This window comes from Arachis duranensis, chromosome 5, assembly GCF_000817695.3.
Source record: "Arachis duranensis cultivar V14167 chromosome 5, aradu.V14167.gnm2.J7QH, whole genome shotgun sequence".
Classification (NCBI taxonomy): domain Eukaryota; kingdom Viridiplantae; phylum Streptophyta; class Magnoliopsida; order Fabales; family Fabaceae; genus Arachis; species Arachis duranensis.
Window position 1 is genome coordinate 7,400,815 of NC_029776.3, and position 14,139 is coordinate 7,414,953.

At 33.5% G+C, this 14,139-nt stretch overlaps 2 protein-coding genes across 5 annotated transcripts; one reads left to right on the top strand and one right to left on the bottom strand.

Annotated features, from left to right (window-relative positions):
• The first annotated feature begins 5,406 nt into the window (after positions 1-5,406).
• On the top strand, positions 5,407-10,555 carry LOC107487721 (filament-like plant protein 7). Of its 3 annotated transcripts, none has more exons than XM_016108416.3 (7): positions 5,407-5,549; positions 5,629-5,706; positions 6,170-6,317; positions 6,489-6,633; positions 6,717-9,177; positions 9,285-9,342; positions 9,853-10,555. In XM_016108416.3, the coding sequence occupies exons 3-7, from the start codon at positions 6,201-6,203 to the stop codon at positions 10,312-10,314; spliced, it is 3,243 nt and encodes a 1,080-aa protein (XP_015963902.1). In that variant the 5' UTR covers positions 5,407-5,549; positions 5,629-5,706; positions 6,170-6,200; the 3' UTR covers positions 10,315-10,555. The 3 variants fall into 3 exon arrangements, with proteins under 3 accessions (XP_015963902.1, XP_015963903.1, XP_052117451.1); XM_016108417.3 differs by having other exon boundaries at positions 6,170-6,290; XM_052261491.1 differs by lacking the exons at positions 5,407-5,549; positions 5,629-5,706 and adding an exon at positions 5,728-5,778.
• A 249-nt stretch (positions 10,556-10,804) lies between these two features.
• Positions 10,805-12,954, bottom strand: LOC107487720 (protein IN CHLOROPLAST ATPASE BIOGENESIS, chloroplastic). Of its 2 annotated transcripts, none has more exons than XM_052261492.1 (10): positions 12,658-12,954; positions 12,477-12,551; positions 12,350-12,392; positions 12,206-12,263; positions 11,940-12,107; positions 11,793-11,855; positions 11,613-11,707; positions 11,425-11,506; positions 11,235-11,329; positions 10,805-11,135 (listed from the first exon to the last, which is right to left on the bottom strand). In XM_052261492.1, exons 1-10 carry the CDS (start codon positions 12,881-12,883, stop codon positions 10,922-10,924), a joined length of 1,119 nt encoding a protein of 372 aa, XP_052117452.1. In that variant the 5' UTR covers positions 12,884-12,954; the 3' UTR covers positions 10,805-10,921. The 2 variants fall into 2 exon arrangements, with proteins under 2 accessions (XP_052117452.1, XP_015963901.1); XM_016108415.3 differs by having other exon boundaries at positions 11,235-11,345; positions 12,658-12,952.
• Between the last annotated feature and the right edge of the window lie 1,185 nt (positions 12,955-14,139).

Consider the following 14,139-nt stretch of genomic DNA (forward strand, 5'->3'; position numbering starts at 1 on the left):
TGCGTAATTATAATAAAATAATTGAATAAGGTTAAGAACAAATATTGAAGAAGCTATCTATATGTTCTTTATCAAAACATATATATGGATATACTGATAAGCAATAAGGAATATATAAAGAAAAATTAACAAATTTAAAAATACAAATGAACTAAAACAACGTAATAAAAGAATATAGTTATCTGTGCTATTTTTTTCTTCTCTTTTGTCAATGCTTTGATGCTTTCTTACCTCACCGATTAACTCATTCACTAACTTATTCTCATGGAGAAACTATATGGTTTTCGTCACCTTCCAATAGTTTGTCATCTCTTTGCACTTTGTCATTTTTAGCAATTTTCTGCCAATTTGCCATCTTTTTAGTAGTTTTTTGGCAGTTGGCCACTCTTGCGGTAGTTCCGTCTGCGTCCCCATTCGGCAGTTCCGTCTACGTTTCCATCCGGCAGTTCCGTCTGTGCTTCCTTCTGACAGTTCTGTCTGCGCTTTCTTCTGACAGTTTTGTCTGCATTCGTTCTATCAGTTTTAAATAAGTTTCAAACTCAAGTTGTCACTTGAGTTTGAGAGAGAATGTTAGAGTATAATTAAGATCGATCAATTAAATCAATTAACATTATTTAGCATATCTGAATATTTATTATAGGATATTACGTCTTTATTATTTTGATTCTCTTAGTACCTATAAATATCCTTCTATATTGTATCATTTCATATGACCTGAATACACACACGCTTTTTTTTCTACTACTCTCTCTTACCCTTTTCTAATATGATATCAGAGTAATGGTATCCTCCTTGAGGATGATAGGTTGATTTTCTTCTGGTGAAATCACCGTACTTTTCATACTTTTCTTCTGTGCTATTTTTTTCTTCTCTTTTGTCAATGCTTTGATGCTTTCTTACCTCACCGATTAACTCATTCACTAACTTATTCTCATGGAGAAACTATATGGTTTTCGTCACCTTCCAATAGTTTGTCATCTCTTTGCACTTTGTCATTTTTAGCAATTTTCTGCCAATTTGCCATCTTTTTAGTAGTTTTTTGGCAGTTGGCCACTCTTGCGGTAGTTCCGTCTGCGTCCCCATTCGGCAGTTCCGTCTACGTTTCCATCCGGCAGTTCCGTCTGTGCTTCCTTCTGACAGTTCTGTCTGCGCTTTCTTCTGACAGTTTTGTCTGCATTCGTTCTATCAGTTTTAAATAAGTTTCAAACTCAAGTTGTCACTTGAGTTTGAGAGAGAATGTTAGAGTATAATTAAGATCGATCAATTAAATCAATTAACATTATTTAGCATATCTGAATATTTATTATAGGATATTACGTCTTTATTATTTAATTCTCTTAGCACTAGGGGTGTTCGCGGTGCGGTTTGGATCGGTTTTGAATAAAAAACTCATCCGATCCAAACATTATGTTTACTTGCGGTGCGATTTGGATTGGATGATTTTTTTTAAAAAATCCGATCCGATCCGATCCAATTTCAAGCGGTTTGGATTGGATTGGATTTGCGGTTTTGTAAATTAAAAAAATTAAATACATATAACAAGTCTTAACATCAAATTTTAAATAATTAACAATGACATAATAAGTCTCAACAATATCTTAAAAAGCTAACGATAACATAACATAGAAATAAAATTATAGGTTAGTTAAAATAAATAATAAATAACATTTTGAACATAAAATATTTATTAAATAATAATAATACATGAATAATATAAAAATTATAACAAATTGAACATGTTATAAGTATAATTATAAATATAATAATAAAAAAATAATAATATTATAGTATATTGTACGATTTGGATTGGATTGGATCGATTATGAAAAGTAGATCTTAAATCCGATACGATCCAACGATTTGCAAAAAATAAAATCCAATCAAATTCGAATTAGTGCAATTTTAATCGATTTTTGGTTTAAATTGAATTAGATGAGCAGTTTAATTTAAATCGGTTTGAATTTGAACACTCCTAATCTCATACACACACCTTGTGTTACACTCAATTACTCGTATTTCAAATAATCTTAAAAAATACACGCCAAAATCACTCATCAATATAAAATAATATTAAAATGCGATTAAGACAATGTTTCTCTTTTTTTTTTCCTTAATCTTTGATCATTCATTATTTTATTAGTTGTTGGTTAAAGAAAAATTAGTTATCTAATAAATCCGTAATTCACATTTTTTTATGGTTATGGTAAACTATAACCCTTTGTTTTTTTTTTTTTTGTTTTTTTTAACAGTTTTTTTTATCTTAGTCTTTTGAACAGTATTTAGTTGGGAGACAAAAAAAACTTACATAATTTGTAACAAAAATAGTTTTTTTAAAAAATATAACCAAAAAGGTGTATGAATTCAATTTTTCCACAGATTTAAAGATTAAGATTGAAATTTGGGTTAACTATATTGGACAACTTGTAGGCCTAAAAGATCTAGCTGAGCCCATATCTTTTATTACCAAAACCTATTTGGGCTCTATAAAATACACATACAACACCGACCAAAAATACAAGTCACATACAATATAGTTTTTTAAAACAATTCCAAAAGTGTTTTTTTTTAACAATACTCAGTTTTTTTAAAATGTTATTTTTTGTCTACCCAGTCCAGACAAAAAAATACCAAAAAAACATTTAAAAAAAAACGAATGAACACAGAGCATCAAGCTCATTTTTTCATGTAGTTTCTCAATTTTATTTCTTAATCGTCACAGCTAAATGTGATCTCCCATTGTCAAAACTGAAAATCTGAAGGGGTAAATGACTAAATGTCAACACGGTGTAATAATGAGGCAAAGCAAAGGGCAAAAAATTGTGGGATTTAGGGATTTTATGACATATCTAACAATGGTTAATTGGGAAAAAATTTGTGGGCCTCTAGAATCTAATTTCCCTGACACTGAAATAAAGAGCTATCCTGAGAGAGACATGCAACAACTTAACCATTTCATTTAATGTTCCAACCACGCTATGCATAAAAATTTAGTTGTTATTTGCTACTACTTGGTACATTTGGAGATGAAACCACTTCTATAAAGATACTAAAAAATTTACATATATCATAATATTATTGGATATCTTTATTAAATCGGTTAATAATTTATTTTTTAATAAACTATAACAAAATTAATTTATTATAACAATAATAATAAATTTAATTGTTTGTATTATAATTATTAGATCTGATTTGATCCGATCGATTTACACAATTTAAACCGAATTATGTATAAATTTTTTGATAAAAAAATAAATATATTCTTGATTTTTATTTAAAATAAAACATAATCTAGTGGGTTATATCAATTGGTTGATTCTGATAACAATTGAGTTTATTATTATTGTTATAAAAAAGTTGGTTTTAGTATAATTTGTTAAAAAAATTAAAAAATAACCGATTTATTAATACGTCCAATAATAATATAACACATAAATATCTTTACAAAAAGATATTTTAGGTGTTTTTATAGTAACATCCTCTATTTCAGATACTAATGCTCCAACGCTATTGCTATGGCATCCGATGCAACCACAAAAAATATGCGCCTTTTTTCAGTTTTTATATTCTCTAATTTTCAATTGATAATGTTAGGGGACAACATTAAAATTATTTTATATAATATAATATTTATAATTTTATTTATATAATATTCGCCATCACATATTCATTATATCTAAAATCATATGATTATTCTAACAATCAATAATAAATATTAAATAAAATAATTTTATATTATTTAAACTGACGGTTTATTATCTTCTAAACATTATTGTTATCGATGTGGTAACATGTCACAGATTTAATTCGGCCAGACAGAAAAGAACCCAAATATCACACTAACCAAGTAACCATTGACTCATTATCAATGTGAACACACACGTGTCAGAATATATGCATTAAATTACGATTTCGGCATTAACTCTGACCGTTTATGTTTTTGAAATGAACTAATTTTAGAGCCAATTCTTCATGTGGTTCAAATCATTAATTACCTAATATAATCCTTTCGAAATAAATCAATCAAATGTAAAAACTTAAGTAAACGATATTCAATGATGTAATTATCGATATGCCGTTATTTATGAGGGATAATATTATCATAAGAAAGAGACTCTAACTAGAATTATGCTCTCCTTTTAATGTTAAATATTTTACATTTGTAATTAAGAAGCTCTGCTATAAAAGAGTAACACAGTATTGCATCATAAGCTAATTAGAATGGAGACAAACATGGCATATTGGCAAGGTACCTTTTTTCTGCTTTGCGTTTGGTTCCTAAATGCCGAATATAAGGAGCAGATTAGGGTTTAGGGACCACAAGTCATCTTTTATCACTCAGGCTTTGTTTGGTTGGAAGGAAAGAAATAGAAAGGAAAGAAATAGAAAGGAAAGAAGAGAAAGGAAAGAAATTGAGTGGAATTTTATTTTCCTTAGATATGTTTGGATGAAAGGAAAATGAGGAGGAAGAAAATAGTATATAATGTTATGAAAAGACAATTTTATCCTTAGATATTTTAAAATATATTAAAAAGTAGAGGGTAATATTGGAATATTGATACAAAACACATTTTCCTTCCATTTTCCATCCATTATTGGAAGGAAAAATTTTTTAATGGGTCCCACCTATTTTTTTACACTATTCATTTTTTCCCTTTGACTTTTCCATTCAACCAAACAAAAAAAAATAGTTATTTTTCTTCCAATTTCTTTCCTTCCTATTTTCTTCCTCCCATTTTCCCCTCAAACAAACACACCCTCAACGATGACTTATCATCCGGGCAAAGAAAGGGTTAAAAAAAACAGAGGACGCTGATGGTAATTAAAAGTTTAAAACCCAAACCTGAATCACCAAAAAATATATTTTGGTAGATAATTTAAAAATATTTTTATAAAACTTGCCTAAGATATATCATGATCTTGGTTGGCTCTTGGCTGATATCTAACTTGTCTAACTTATTTTAAGCTATTCACTACAAGTAACAACTAACAAGTGAATAAAATTGTTGTTAGGCGCGTGAAGGAAATGAAGAAGGGAAGTATGTGCCCCTACCCTACTCTCTCTCTCTTTCTCGTCCTTCCTTTAGTGGTCAAAACACTCAGATTTTTAACCCACCAAACCGACACTTTCTCCTCTTTCTTTCTTTCTTCTCGATTCTCACAAAATACTGGTATAGTATATGCAAATTATTGTATAAGTCAGGGAGATCATTACATTCATGATATAGTACCCATCATACATATACTATACTATTTTATACTACCATTAACTCTCTTACTAATAATATCAAATTTTCAATTTCTTAAAGATCATATTATTTTAATAAGCGAGCAAATATCTATTATTCTGTCTTTTTCTATTGGACTCAGTACACTTAACTTTCACTTTCCCGTCTTATTTATTTATTTCTGGCGAACCAAACACACACATACACACACACACATGTTGTTTCTCTTTTAAAAGGAGGTGAGGTGGTTGTGAGTTGTGGTGCTGCTGAGACTACTCAGAGGCTGAGTCATTTTCCTGCAATTCTGTGCCCTTAGCTTCGGTAACTGATTCAGACACTCACAATTCACACATTATTAATCATATGTCTCTGTTTCACTAACCTTGTCTTTCCTTCTCAGCTCAACTACAGCATTTCACTGTTCCTTTTTGTTGTCTTTGATGGACGATCAATGCACAACCACCTTCATTCTTAATAGGTCAGAAACTCAGAAACCAAACCATACAATGCATGTCAATGATTTCTCTGTTGAAGTTCTTTTGTTTTTCAGGTTGATGTTGTGTTAATTACAATTCTTTATGAAATGTTATGTCATGTGCCGACAATGTACATGCCTATGTAAATAAGAGAGTTTAAATATTTTATTTTTATATGCACGCGCACATATTTTCCTTTGGCTACAGCTATCGTACTATGACAGAACAATCGATCACGTGTGCTTAAAATTCTTCATATATGATCTAGCTACTTGTTGAGGACCATATTATTCAATGAAATTTGATAAATTAATGATGTAGTGCTTCTCAATGGTGCTCATCCAACTATTAGTATTGAAAGAAGTGAAGTCATTATTCTTGTTAGCTTGGTTTATTCCTATGATGAATTCATTATTCTATATTTGTACTGCAATTCCTATTTCTCTTACTGAAAGATCCATGCAGATTTTTCATCATTTGAAGCATTCTAATCAGTATGGATCACAAGTCTTGGCTTTGGAGGAAAAAGTCCTCGGAAAAGGCAGCAACTGACAAAGCAAATAACACTTCAAAAGAAAACGAGGAGGTAATTTGTTTGGTTGAGAATAAAAAGGTAATTTGATTATGTCTAAAATCAGTGGTTTTATTCTGATAACAAATATCTTTTTTTATTTTCATACATAACAGTGGTATTCGTTAGGGATCATAAGTTTGTTAAGTGTAATATGTGCTTTATCATTTGATAAAAATGGTTTTTGTTTCATGCTCTGCCTTTCTGTTGTAGGTACAGGCACTTCTAGCAGAAAAAGAAGAATTGGAAAAAGATTTGAAAAGATTGAATGATAAGCTTGCTTCTACAATTTCCGACAACAAGTTGAGAGATGAGCAGGTGAAGAAACAAACAAAAATTGCACAAGAAGCAGTGACAGGTAAAATTTGCACAGTTTCTGTATACTGGTTTATCATTTGCCTTCCTGTTAATAATTCAGGATCTCGTAAAATGTTGGTGTAGGATGGGAGAAGGCAGAAGCCGAAATGGTGTCTATGAAGCAATATCTTGAAGAATCAATGCAGCAGCAAATAGTTTATGAAGAAAGAGTGAGCCATCTGGATGGTGCTCTCAAGGAATGTATGCAACAGTTGCGATTTGTTAGAGAAGAACAAGAGCAACGAATTCAAGATGCTGTCATGAAGGTTTCAAAAGAATTTGAACAAGCACGCTTAATTTTGGAGGAGCAGCTATCAGAGACCACTGAAGAGCTTGCTAGATCAGCCGTTGAAAATGCTCATCTTAATAAATCTATTCTTGCAAAAGAAAATTTGATTGAAGATCTGAAAAGACAATTGACTCAGGCAGAGGCAGATCATAATGGACTGATGATTAAGTTGGAGTTTGCCGAGAAAGACAACACATCTCTAAAGTATGAGGTTCGAGTGCTTGGCAAGGAACTTGAGATCCGAAATGAGGAGATTGAATTTAATCGCAGAACAGCTGATGCTTCTCATAAGCAGCACCTAGAGAGTGCCAGAAAAATTGCCAAGTTAGAATCAGAATGTCAGAGATTGCGTCTTTTGGTTCGAAAACGGTTACCAGGTCCGGCAGCCTTGGCGAAAATGAAGAATGAAGTTGAAATGTTGGGATGGGAATCACTTGATATGAAGAAGAAAATGGTGAACTCATCCTATGTAATTGAATCTTCAACGGACAATCCCCTTGAGAGTACCAATAGAAGAATCACTACCTTAACTGAGCAACTACATGCTGTGCAAGAAGAAAACAAGACTTTGAAAGAGTCCCTTAATAGGAAAGCCAGTGAACTCCAATTCTCAAGATCAATGCTTGCCCGCACCGCCTCAAAACTATTGCAACTTGAGTCACAGATCGAAGAATTCTCCAAAGGTCAAGTAGCATTGGAGCAGCCTAGAAGTATTCTTGCATCACACGAGTTCTCTTTGGCATCAATGTCTGACGTTAGCAGTGATGATAAGGTTAGCTGTGCTGAGTCTTGGCCTTCTGCATTGGTCTCAGAGTTGGAGATCCTCAGATGTGCAAAACAGAAGGAACTATTGTCATGCAGAAGTGTTGGAAGCTCAGACATAAACCTTATGGATGACTTCATTGAAATGGAAAAATTAGCAGTTATCTCTGTTGAAAAAGCCTCTGAATGTTCTCATGCTTCTTTAGAAGCAGATAATGGAATAAAGGATCTCTCAGAGATTGGACCAGATGAAAATATCTCTGAAGTAGTTGGTAAGGAGATCATTCCGGTGTCTGATCATACGGCTGACTTTGCAACATCAAACCATGAAACCTGTTCCGGTGACATTTTCGAGGGTAACATTCCTGGTTGGCTTCATCATGTTGTAAAAATGATCTTGGAGCGAAACTTCGTCACTCATAAGACCGTTGATGATATAACTGAGGACATCAAAGTTGCTTTGGGGTGTCTAAACAATTCAGACCAATGTGAGTTTCATTCAAGCAAAACCCGTGGTCATTTTGAAACAACAGATAAACCTCAAAGTTCTCTTGTACCCCAATCTGGTGAAGTAAATGTTGCTGAGATCTCATCAATAAAGAGTAGAAAACAAGAAACTGGGACTGATCTGAGTAAATCCATTAGCAAGATAGTTGAACTTATTGAAGGGATCAGCATGCCTGCTGAGGCTTATGATGATTCAAATCCCCTTTGTAGAAGAGATGGAAGTTCAGACAATAATCTAGAAACGACGACAGACTACATGGTCCGTGTTCTCCAGTGGAAAACATCTGAACTTAATAATGTCTTGCAGCGATTTCTCCATCTGTGTTATGAACTACTGAACGGCAAGGCTGATACTGAAAATTTTGTTGCAGAACTGACCACAACTTTGGATTGGATTATGAATCATTGCTTTTCTCTTCAGGATGTTTCTAGTATTAGGGATGCTGTTAAGAAACAATTTGACTGGGATGAGACACGAAGTGAAAATGAAGCTGAAATTAGGATGACAAGTCATTTTCCTGAAGTAGATAAGTTGCATCTTCCCAAACAACAGTTGTCATGTGTGCCACTGCTAACTAATTCCGATGGCCATGATTATCAGACCAAAGCGATGAAAAATGATCATAAGGAAGAGTTTAAAAGTGTTAATGAGGTCAATTGTGAAGCCGAAAAGGAAGTCTTGGAAAGTAGCCTTCAAACTGCTGCTAGGAGAACAGAACCCATAATGAATCAACTTCAGGAATCAGAGAAAACTATTGCTAGTTTGAGATTGGAGCTACAAAACCTGAAAGAATCCAATAAAGCACTTGAAGGTCAAATTCAAAATGAAACATCGATAAGTGCGGATGTTAGTTTTCAGTTTACAGAAGCTGAATTAAAAGAGGCTCATCACAAGGTTTTGGCATTAGAAGTGGAACTAGAGAACAAGAACCATCATTGTGAAGAATTAGAGGCCAGATGTATTGAACTTCAGCTCCAGCTTGAAAGGTATCAATAATTTTTAAATACTATTTACTTTCCAATATAATTTTTGAACATTTGGCTTTAATTTGGTATTTGAAGATTTCCACACTTACTGAAATTCATCTTCACAGCATGACAAAGGAGTGCTCAAAAGATGACATTCTTCAGAAAGATAAACCACTACAAAGTGTAAGCTCTTTTCAATTTATTCTCTTTACTTCTTGTCATAATCAGAATACGTTTTCTCACATGAAAAATTCTGGAAAAATTTCATCAAGTTAAAGTATTATTTTTCGAGACACAAACTAAAATCTAAATAGTATTTAGTTGTACATGAGGTTGACTTGTTCTCTATGGTAAAAAGGAGGGAGATCCAAGACTAGAGCATGATGAGCAAGTTACTTCATCCATTCAACATTGTGTTTTTACTTGTTTCTAAGCTTCACACTGTGCAGCAACATATACACTATCGATTAAAAATAAATGAAAAGAAGGTTCGATTATGAGTTTCATGTTTATATGTTAATGATTACGAAAAACAAACAAAACAGAAGAAAGGCAATTCTGTTTCATGATTAAAGCCTTTCAGTGTAAAATTTAACTCCATCATTATAGTAACTAAATTATGGCATTGCTTTACCTGTGGATCTATGTTGAAATATGTATTGTGTTGTTGAAAGGTGTTGATATTTCCTGCAGGACTGGGAGATAACAGCTGCAACAGAAAAGTTAGCAGAGTGTCAAGAAACCATCCTTAACCTTGGGAAGCAGTTGAAGGCATTAGCTTCACCAAATGATGCATCCTTTTTTGACAATGTCACCGCCGTCGAGCATAACACAACCACAAGCATAATTACTGTCCCCCCAAAAGGCATAAAAGTGAAAAGTCGATCTTCTCTACTCGATCAGATGCTGGCTGACAATGACACCAAACTAAAGGTTGACAAAGCAAGTGACAGAAGCTCTAGCATGACAGATTTTGTACAGCCCCTAGAAAAGATTTTGGTTCTGAATGGACTTAAAGGTCAGGATGAGAGCTCCAGTGTTAACTCTTTGGCCATTGTTCGTGCTAAGAAATCAGGAGGTCGAAGCTTATGGAAGAAGCTATTAGGGAGGAAGAAGAAAGCCAAAAAGAAGGCACATTTTCTGTTTAACACATAAAATGCAATTCTAATGTTTTTTTTTCAGTACTTCCTGTAGGAGAGGAAGCAATTATATATCTATGTTGTATTATTAATAAAGGAAGGAGTTATGTGCTGTCTTTCTGTTTATTTCTTGGCTCTTCGAACGCCTGAAAACTGGTAACATTAAATTCATGTTATGGAATACATGCACCACTAGTCAAGTAGTGTTATGCTATACATACTTACCGATTGTGCAGCACTGAGAAGCACATTTAAAAGAGGGTTCCAGGTTTCGCTAGCTTATATCAATGTTGATATGTTTTACTAAGAATATCTAATTGAGGCCATCTTTTCACGGCTTTTTGAACATACTACTGCAATGTTACAAACACTTTACCAATATATAATAGTTTCTAAACATATTTTTGTCTATTTAATCCTGTTGTATTCAATAACTTGTCAATTTTATTAAAGGGCTGAAAAATGCAAGAGTATGGTGATTCTTAGATGTAGATCATATAGAAAAATTACAGGCATGCAAGTAGGTCAGCTTAACTTTATTTCAATGAAATGAAAACTCAACAAAAATTGTCAAAGCATGTAGAATATCTTGTAAATTTTCCAGTACTATACAATCAAAATCTTCAAATGAAGTGTTGGAATTGCTGAAATGGCAAGCAATTGCAGCCAGCGCGTGGGAGCAAATCTGTAGGAATATTAATCTCTGTAGAGTATAAACTTTGCGACATCATTGAGTCCTGCTTCGTCGTAACATTGGGCAATCCGCTCCAAATAGTCATCCCAAGTTCCATCCACAGAAGCCAGATCCAACAGGAAAGCAGCTTCATCCAGTACAACCTGCAATCGATTTGAAAATGAAAACTATATTAGGATGAACATCATATAATTCTGCAGCCATGATATAAAATGAATAAATAGTTGACACTAATATAAAACCTGTGCAGGTGCCTTGCCCTTCTTAATATCTCCTTGCCTTCCCTCCTCTGTGACCTTCTCTTTGACATACTCAATTTGTTCATCTTCCCATTGTGCTATATTAGCAACATCCTAAATAAAACAAACATCACAAAAGAAATAGCAGGAAAGGAAGAAATTAAGTCCCAAAATAAAGGAATATACAGTATACCCGATATTTGCAGCCCAGAGTCCACCACGGCGACTTCAGAGCTCCCCTGGCAGCATCTTTAGCTTCTGCATTACGCCCAACCCTGTGAAAAAAACATAATACTCCTTAGGAGATGAAGGGTAAGAGTCAGGCTTCCATCTTGAACAGCCTTCAGAAAATAATGGAAAATGTTACTACTTACTACCAACCTCAACAAAACCTCAGCATTGAACACAAATGGCCGAGCAAATCCTGGAAAATGCTCCTTCTTCGTATAAAATTCCCCCGTTACCAAAGCTGAAACCTTCCACACAAAGACGTAACTGACATGTAATCAATTTACTGATAGCTAATGCTTGAGGAACTAATCAAATACAAGAGAACCTTACATGATCCCCTTCCTCAAAATGTCGCATCACTTTGCGCTCTAAGATATCTGGAAATAGACCAACCTGATAACAAATTAGATTCCTGCAATGATGTGTCATGGCACATGGAATTTTAACAAAAAAGACATTTTAGAAATTTACCAATACCTTTTTCAACAGATAGACATCTAGGCTAGAAGCTTTGGACTCTGCAAAATCACCCTTTCTGTAAAGTTTCTCCCCAGCATCCGCCGAGGCATGAAACAGTTCATCATTTCTGTCCTGACTGTTCTTTGCATCTTCTTCAACCAATATTCTGTGTATAAATTGGTCTACCTATAAATACAGCACATAAAGATTAGGCATAATACCATCTCAATTAAGGCTAGATAAATCAACACAAACATAACAATGTCATTGAAAATTCCACTTACACTCTTAGCTAACAGCCACACTCCATACTTATTGACTTCCACCACCGGCATTTCCATCCTGCATGTGTTTAAATATTGCAATATCATTCAAACAATAATGAAATTAACCACACACACACGAAAAACACAAACACCGAGCCATACTCGGGTGGAGCCGTGGGCCATCGCAACAGCGCAGTCACAGTACCTATAAAAAAAAAAATCACATGAACAGAACACAGAACAGAGAAATTGAAGAGATAACAAAGTCCTTAATACAGTGTACGCACACCTGAGCTGTTCTTTGAGAGTGGTATAGCAAGGGGGATTAATCCTTTCTTAGCACCGGGAGAGATAATAGATTCACCTATTATACATAGCAATCGGTAAGAAACTTCAGATAGAGCACACTAACTAGTTCGATTTCAGTACTTGAGATTCTACAGAATGTGTTATGATGATTCATACGTTACCTCTGGTTTTCAGGATAGATAAGAGTTGTGAGAGATGCTGAGGAGGGTGAGTTGCAGCTACGTCCTTAACAAAAGACGAGTGCTCTGCGACCACATGGGAAGTAGAAGAAGAAGAAGCAGCAACAGCGGTGGTGAACCGGAGGGAGGATGGGCGGTTACTGAAAAGGAGTGGCAGGACGCTGCCACGTGGAGGTCCTCCGTACAACACACCGCCACCAATCTTCATTTCTGTTACCTTTTTCTTTTGGTTTTGGTTCGTTGCCTCATCTTTTCTTCCCTCCCGTTTGCCGTTTTTACCTCCCTTTCATTTTTGGGGCCAAAAAAACAACTACCACACAGAACACTCAGTGGTCACTGGTCACCAATAGCGTGGGATTGGCCCAAAAGGAAACGAAAACTCCAATTGATAGTTGAAAACTTTTGGGTTCGGCCCATTTTATCCACATATTCGGCCCAGTAAATCTAGTTTGGGTCTTTTATAATCCATCGAATATTTTTTACATATTAAACATTTGTGTATTGTGTCCCATTTTTATTATCACATCTCATGTTTTTTTTTAAATTATGTAAAAAGTAAAAACTATATATGAATAGATTTTTTGTTTTGAATCGATAATAGGTTTTAAGTGAAATATAGGGTACAGATATTGTTTTAAAGATGTCCTTACGTGGCAAAACTCAAACCACACATTCTAAAACCACACTTTTCACTTAAAACCGTAACTCTTCACAAAGAAAAGCGTCACCTAATGAAAAAAAGTAAATTAGAAGATTTAAGAGAAGAAATAATTAAGTTATCAAAATTAATAGATCAAAAACTAATGATTTTAACCAATGTTAATTGTAATGACACTGAATTCTTAAAATCAATACAAAATAATTTTTCTCAAAATCTTTATTTTACTATAAGTTTTATTGAAGGACTTCAAAAACCTGAAAAAACTTATTTTTCACACGGGATTTCTAAAAAATGCTACCATGGAAATGATTTCCCACATCTTTATCATACTTTTAACCCACAATTAAATTCTATAGTAGATATGCTTGAAGAAATATTAGTATCTATAAATTTCAAAGAAATAAGGAAAAAGAGAATCCCAAAGAAGAAAAATTTCAAAATATAATCAACATAACAGACTTAAGAGTAAAACCACCATTGAAATTATGAATATTGAAGAAAAATTAGAAGAAGTTACAATGCTTTTTAAACAATTAAAAATGGCTCAAGAAAATAATATTATGGAACATGGTTTTCAAATAGAAGAAAAATTAGTAAATGCTGAAAATATAGAAAATGAAGAACACATTCTAGATTATTCAAGTGACGAAGAACCAGCTATTCCAATACAAGTAAAAAATGAAGCTGGAACATCTAAGGATAATCAATCTCAATTTAAATGGGAAACAGGTTTTGATAATTATGCTTTTAAAAAAGGGTTTATAAATAAAGATTCAAAATATACAAAAATACCATCAAAATAC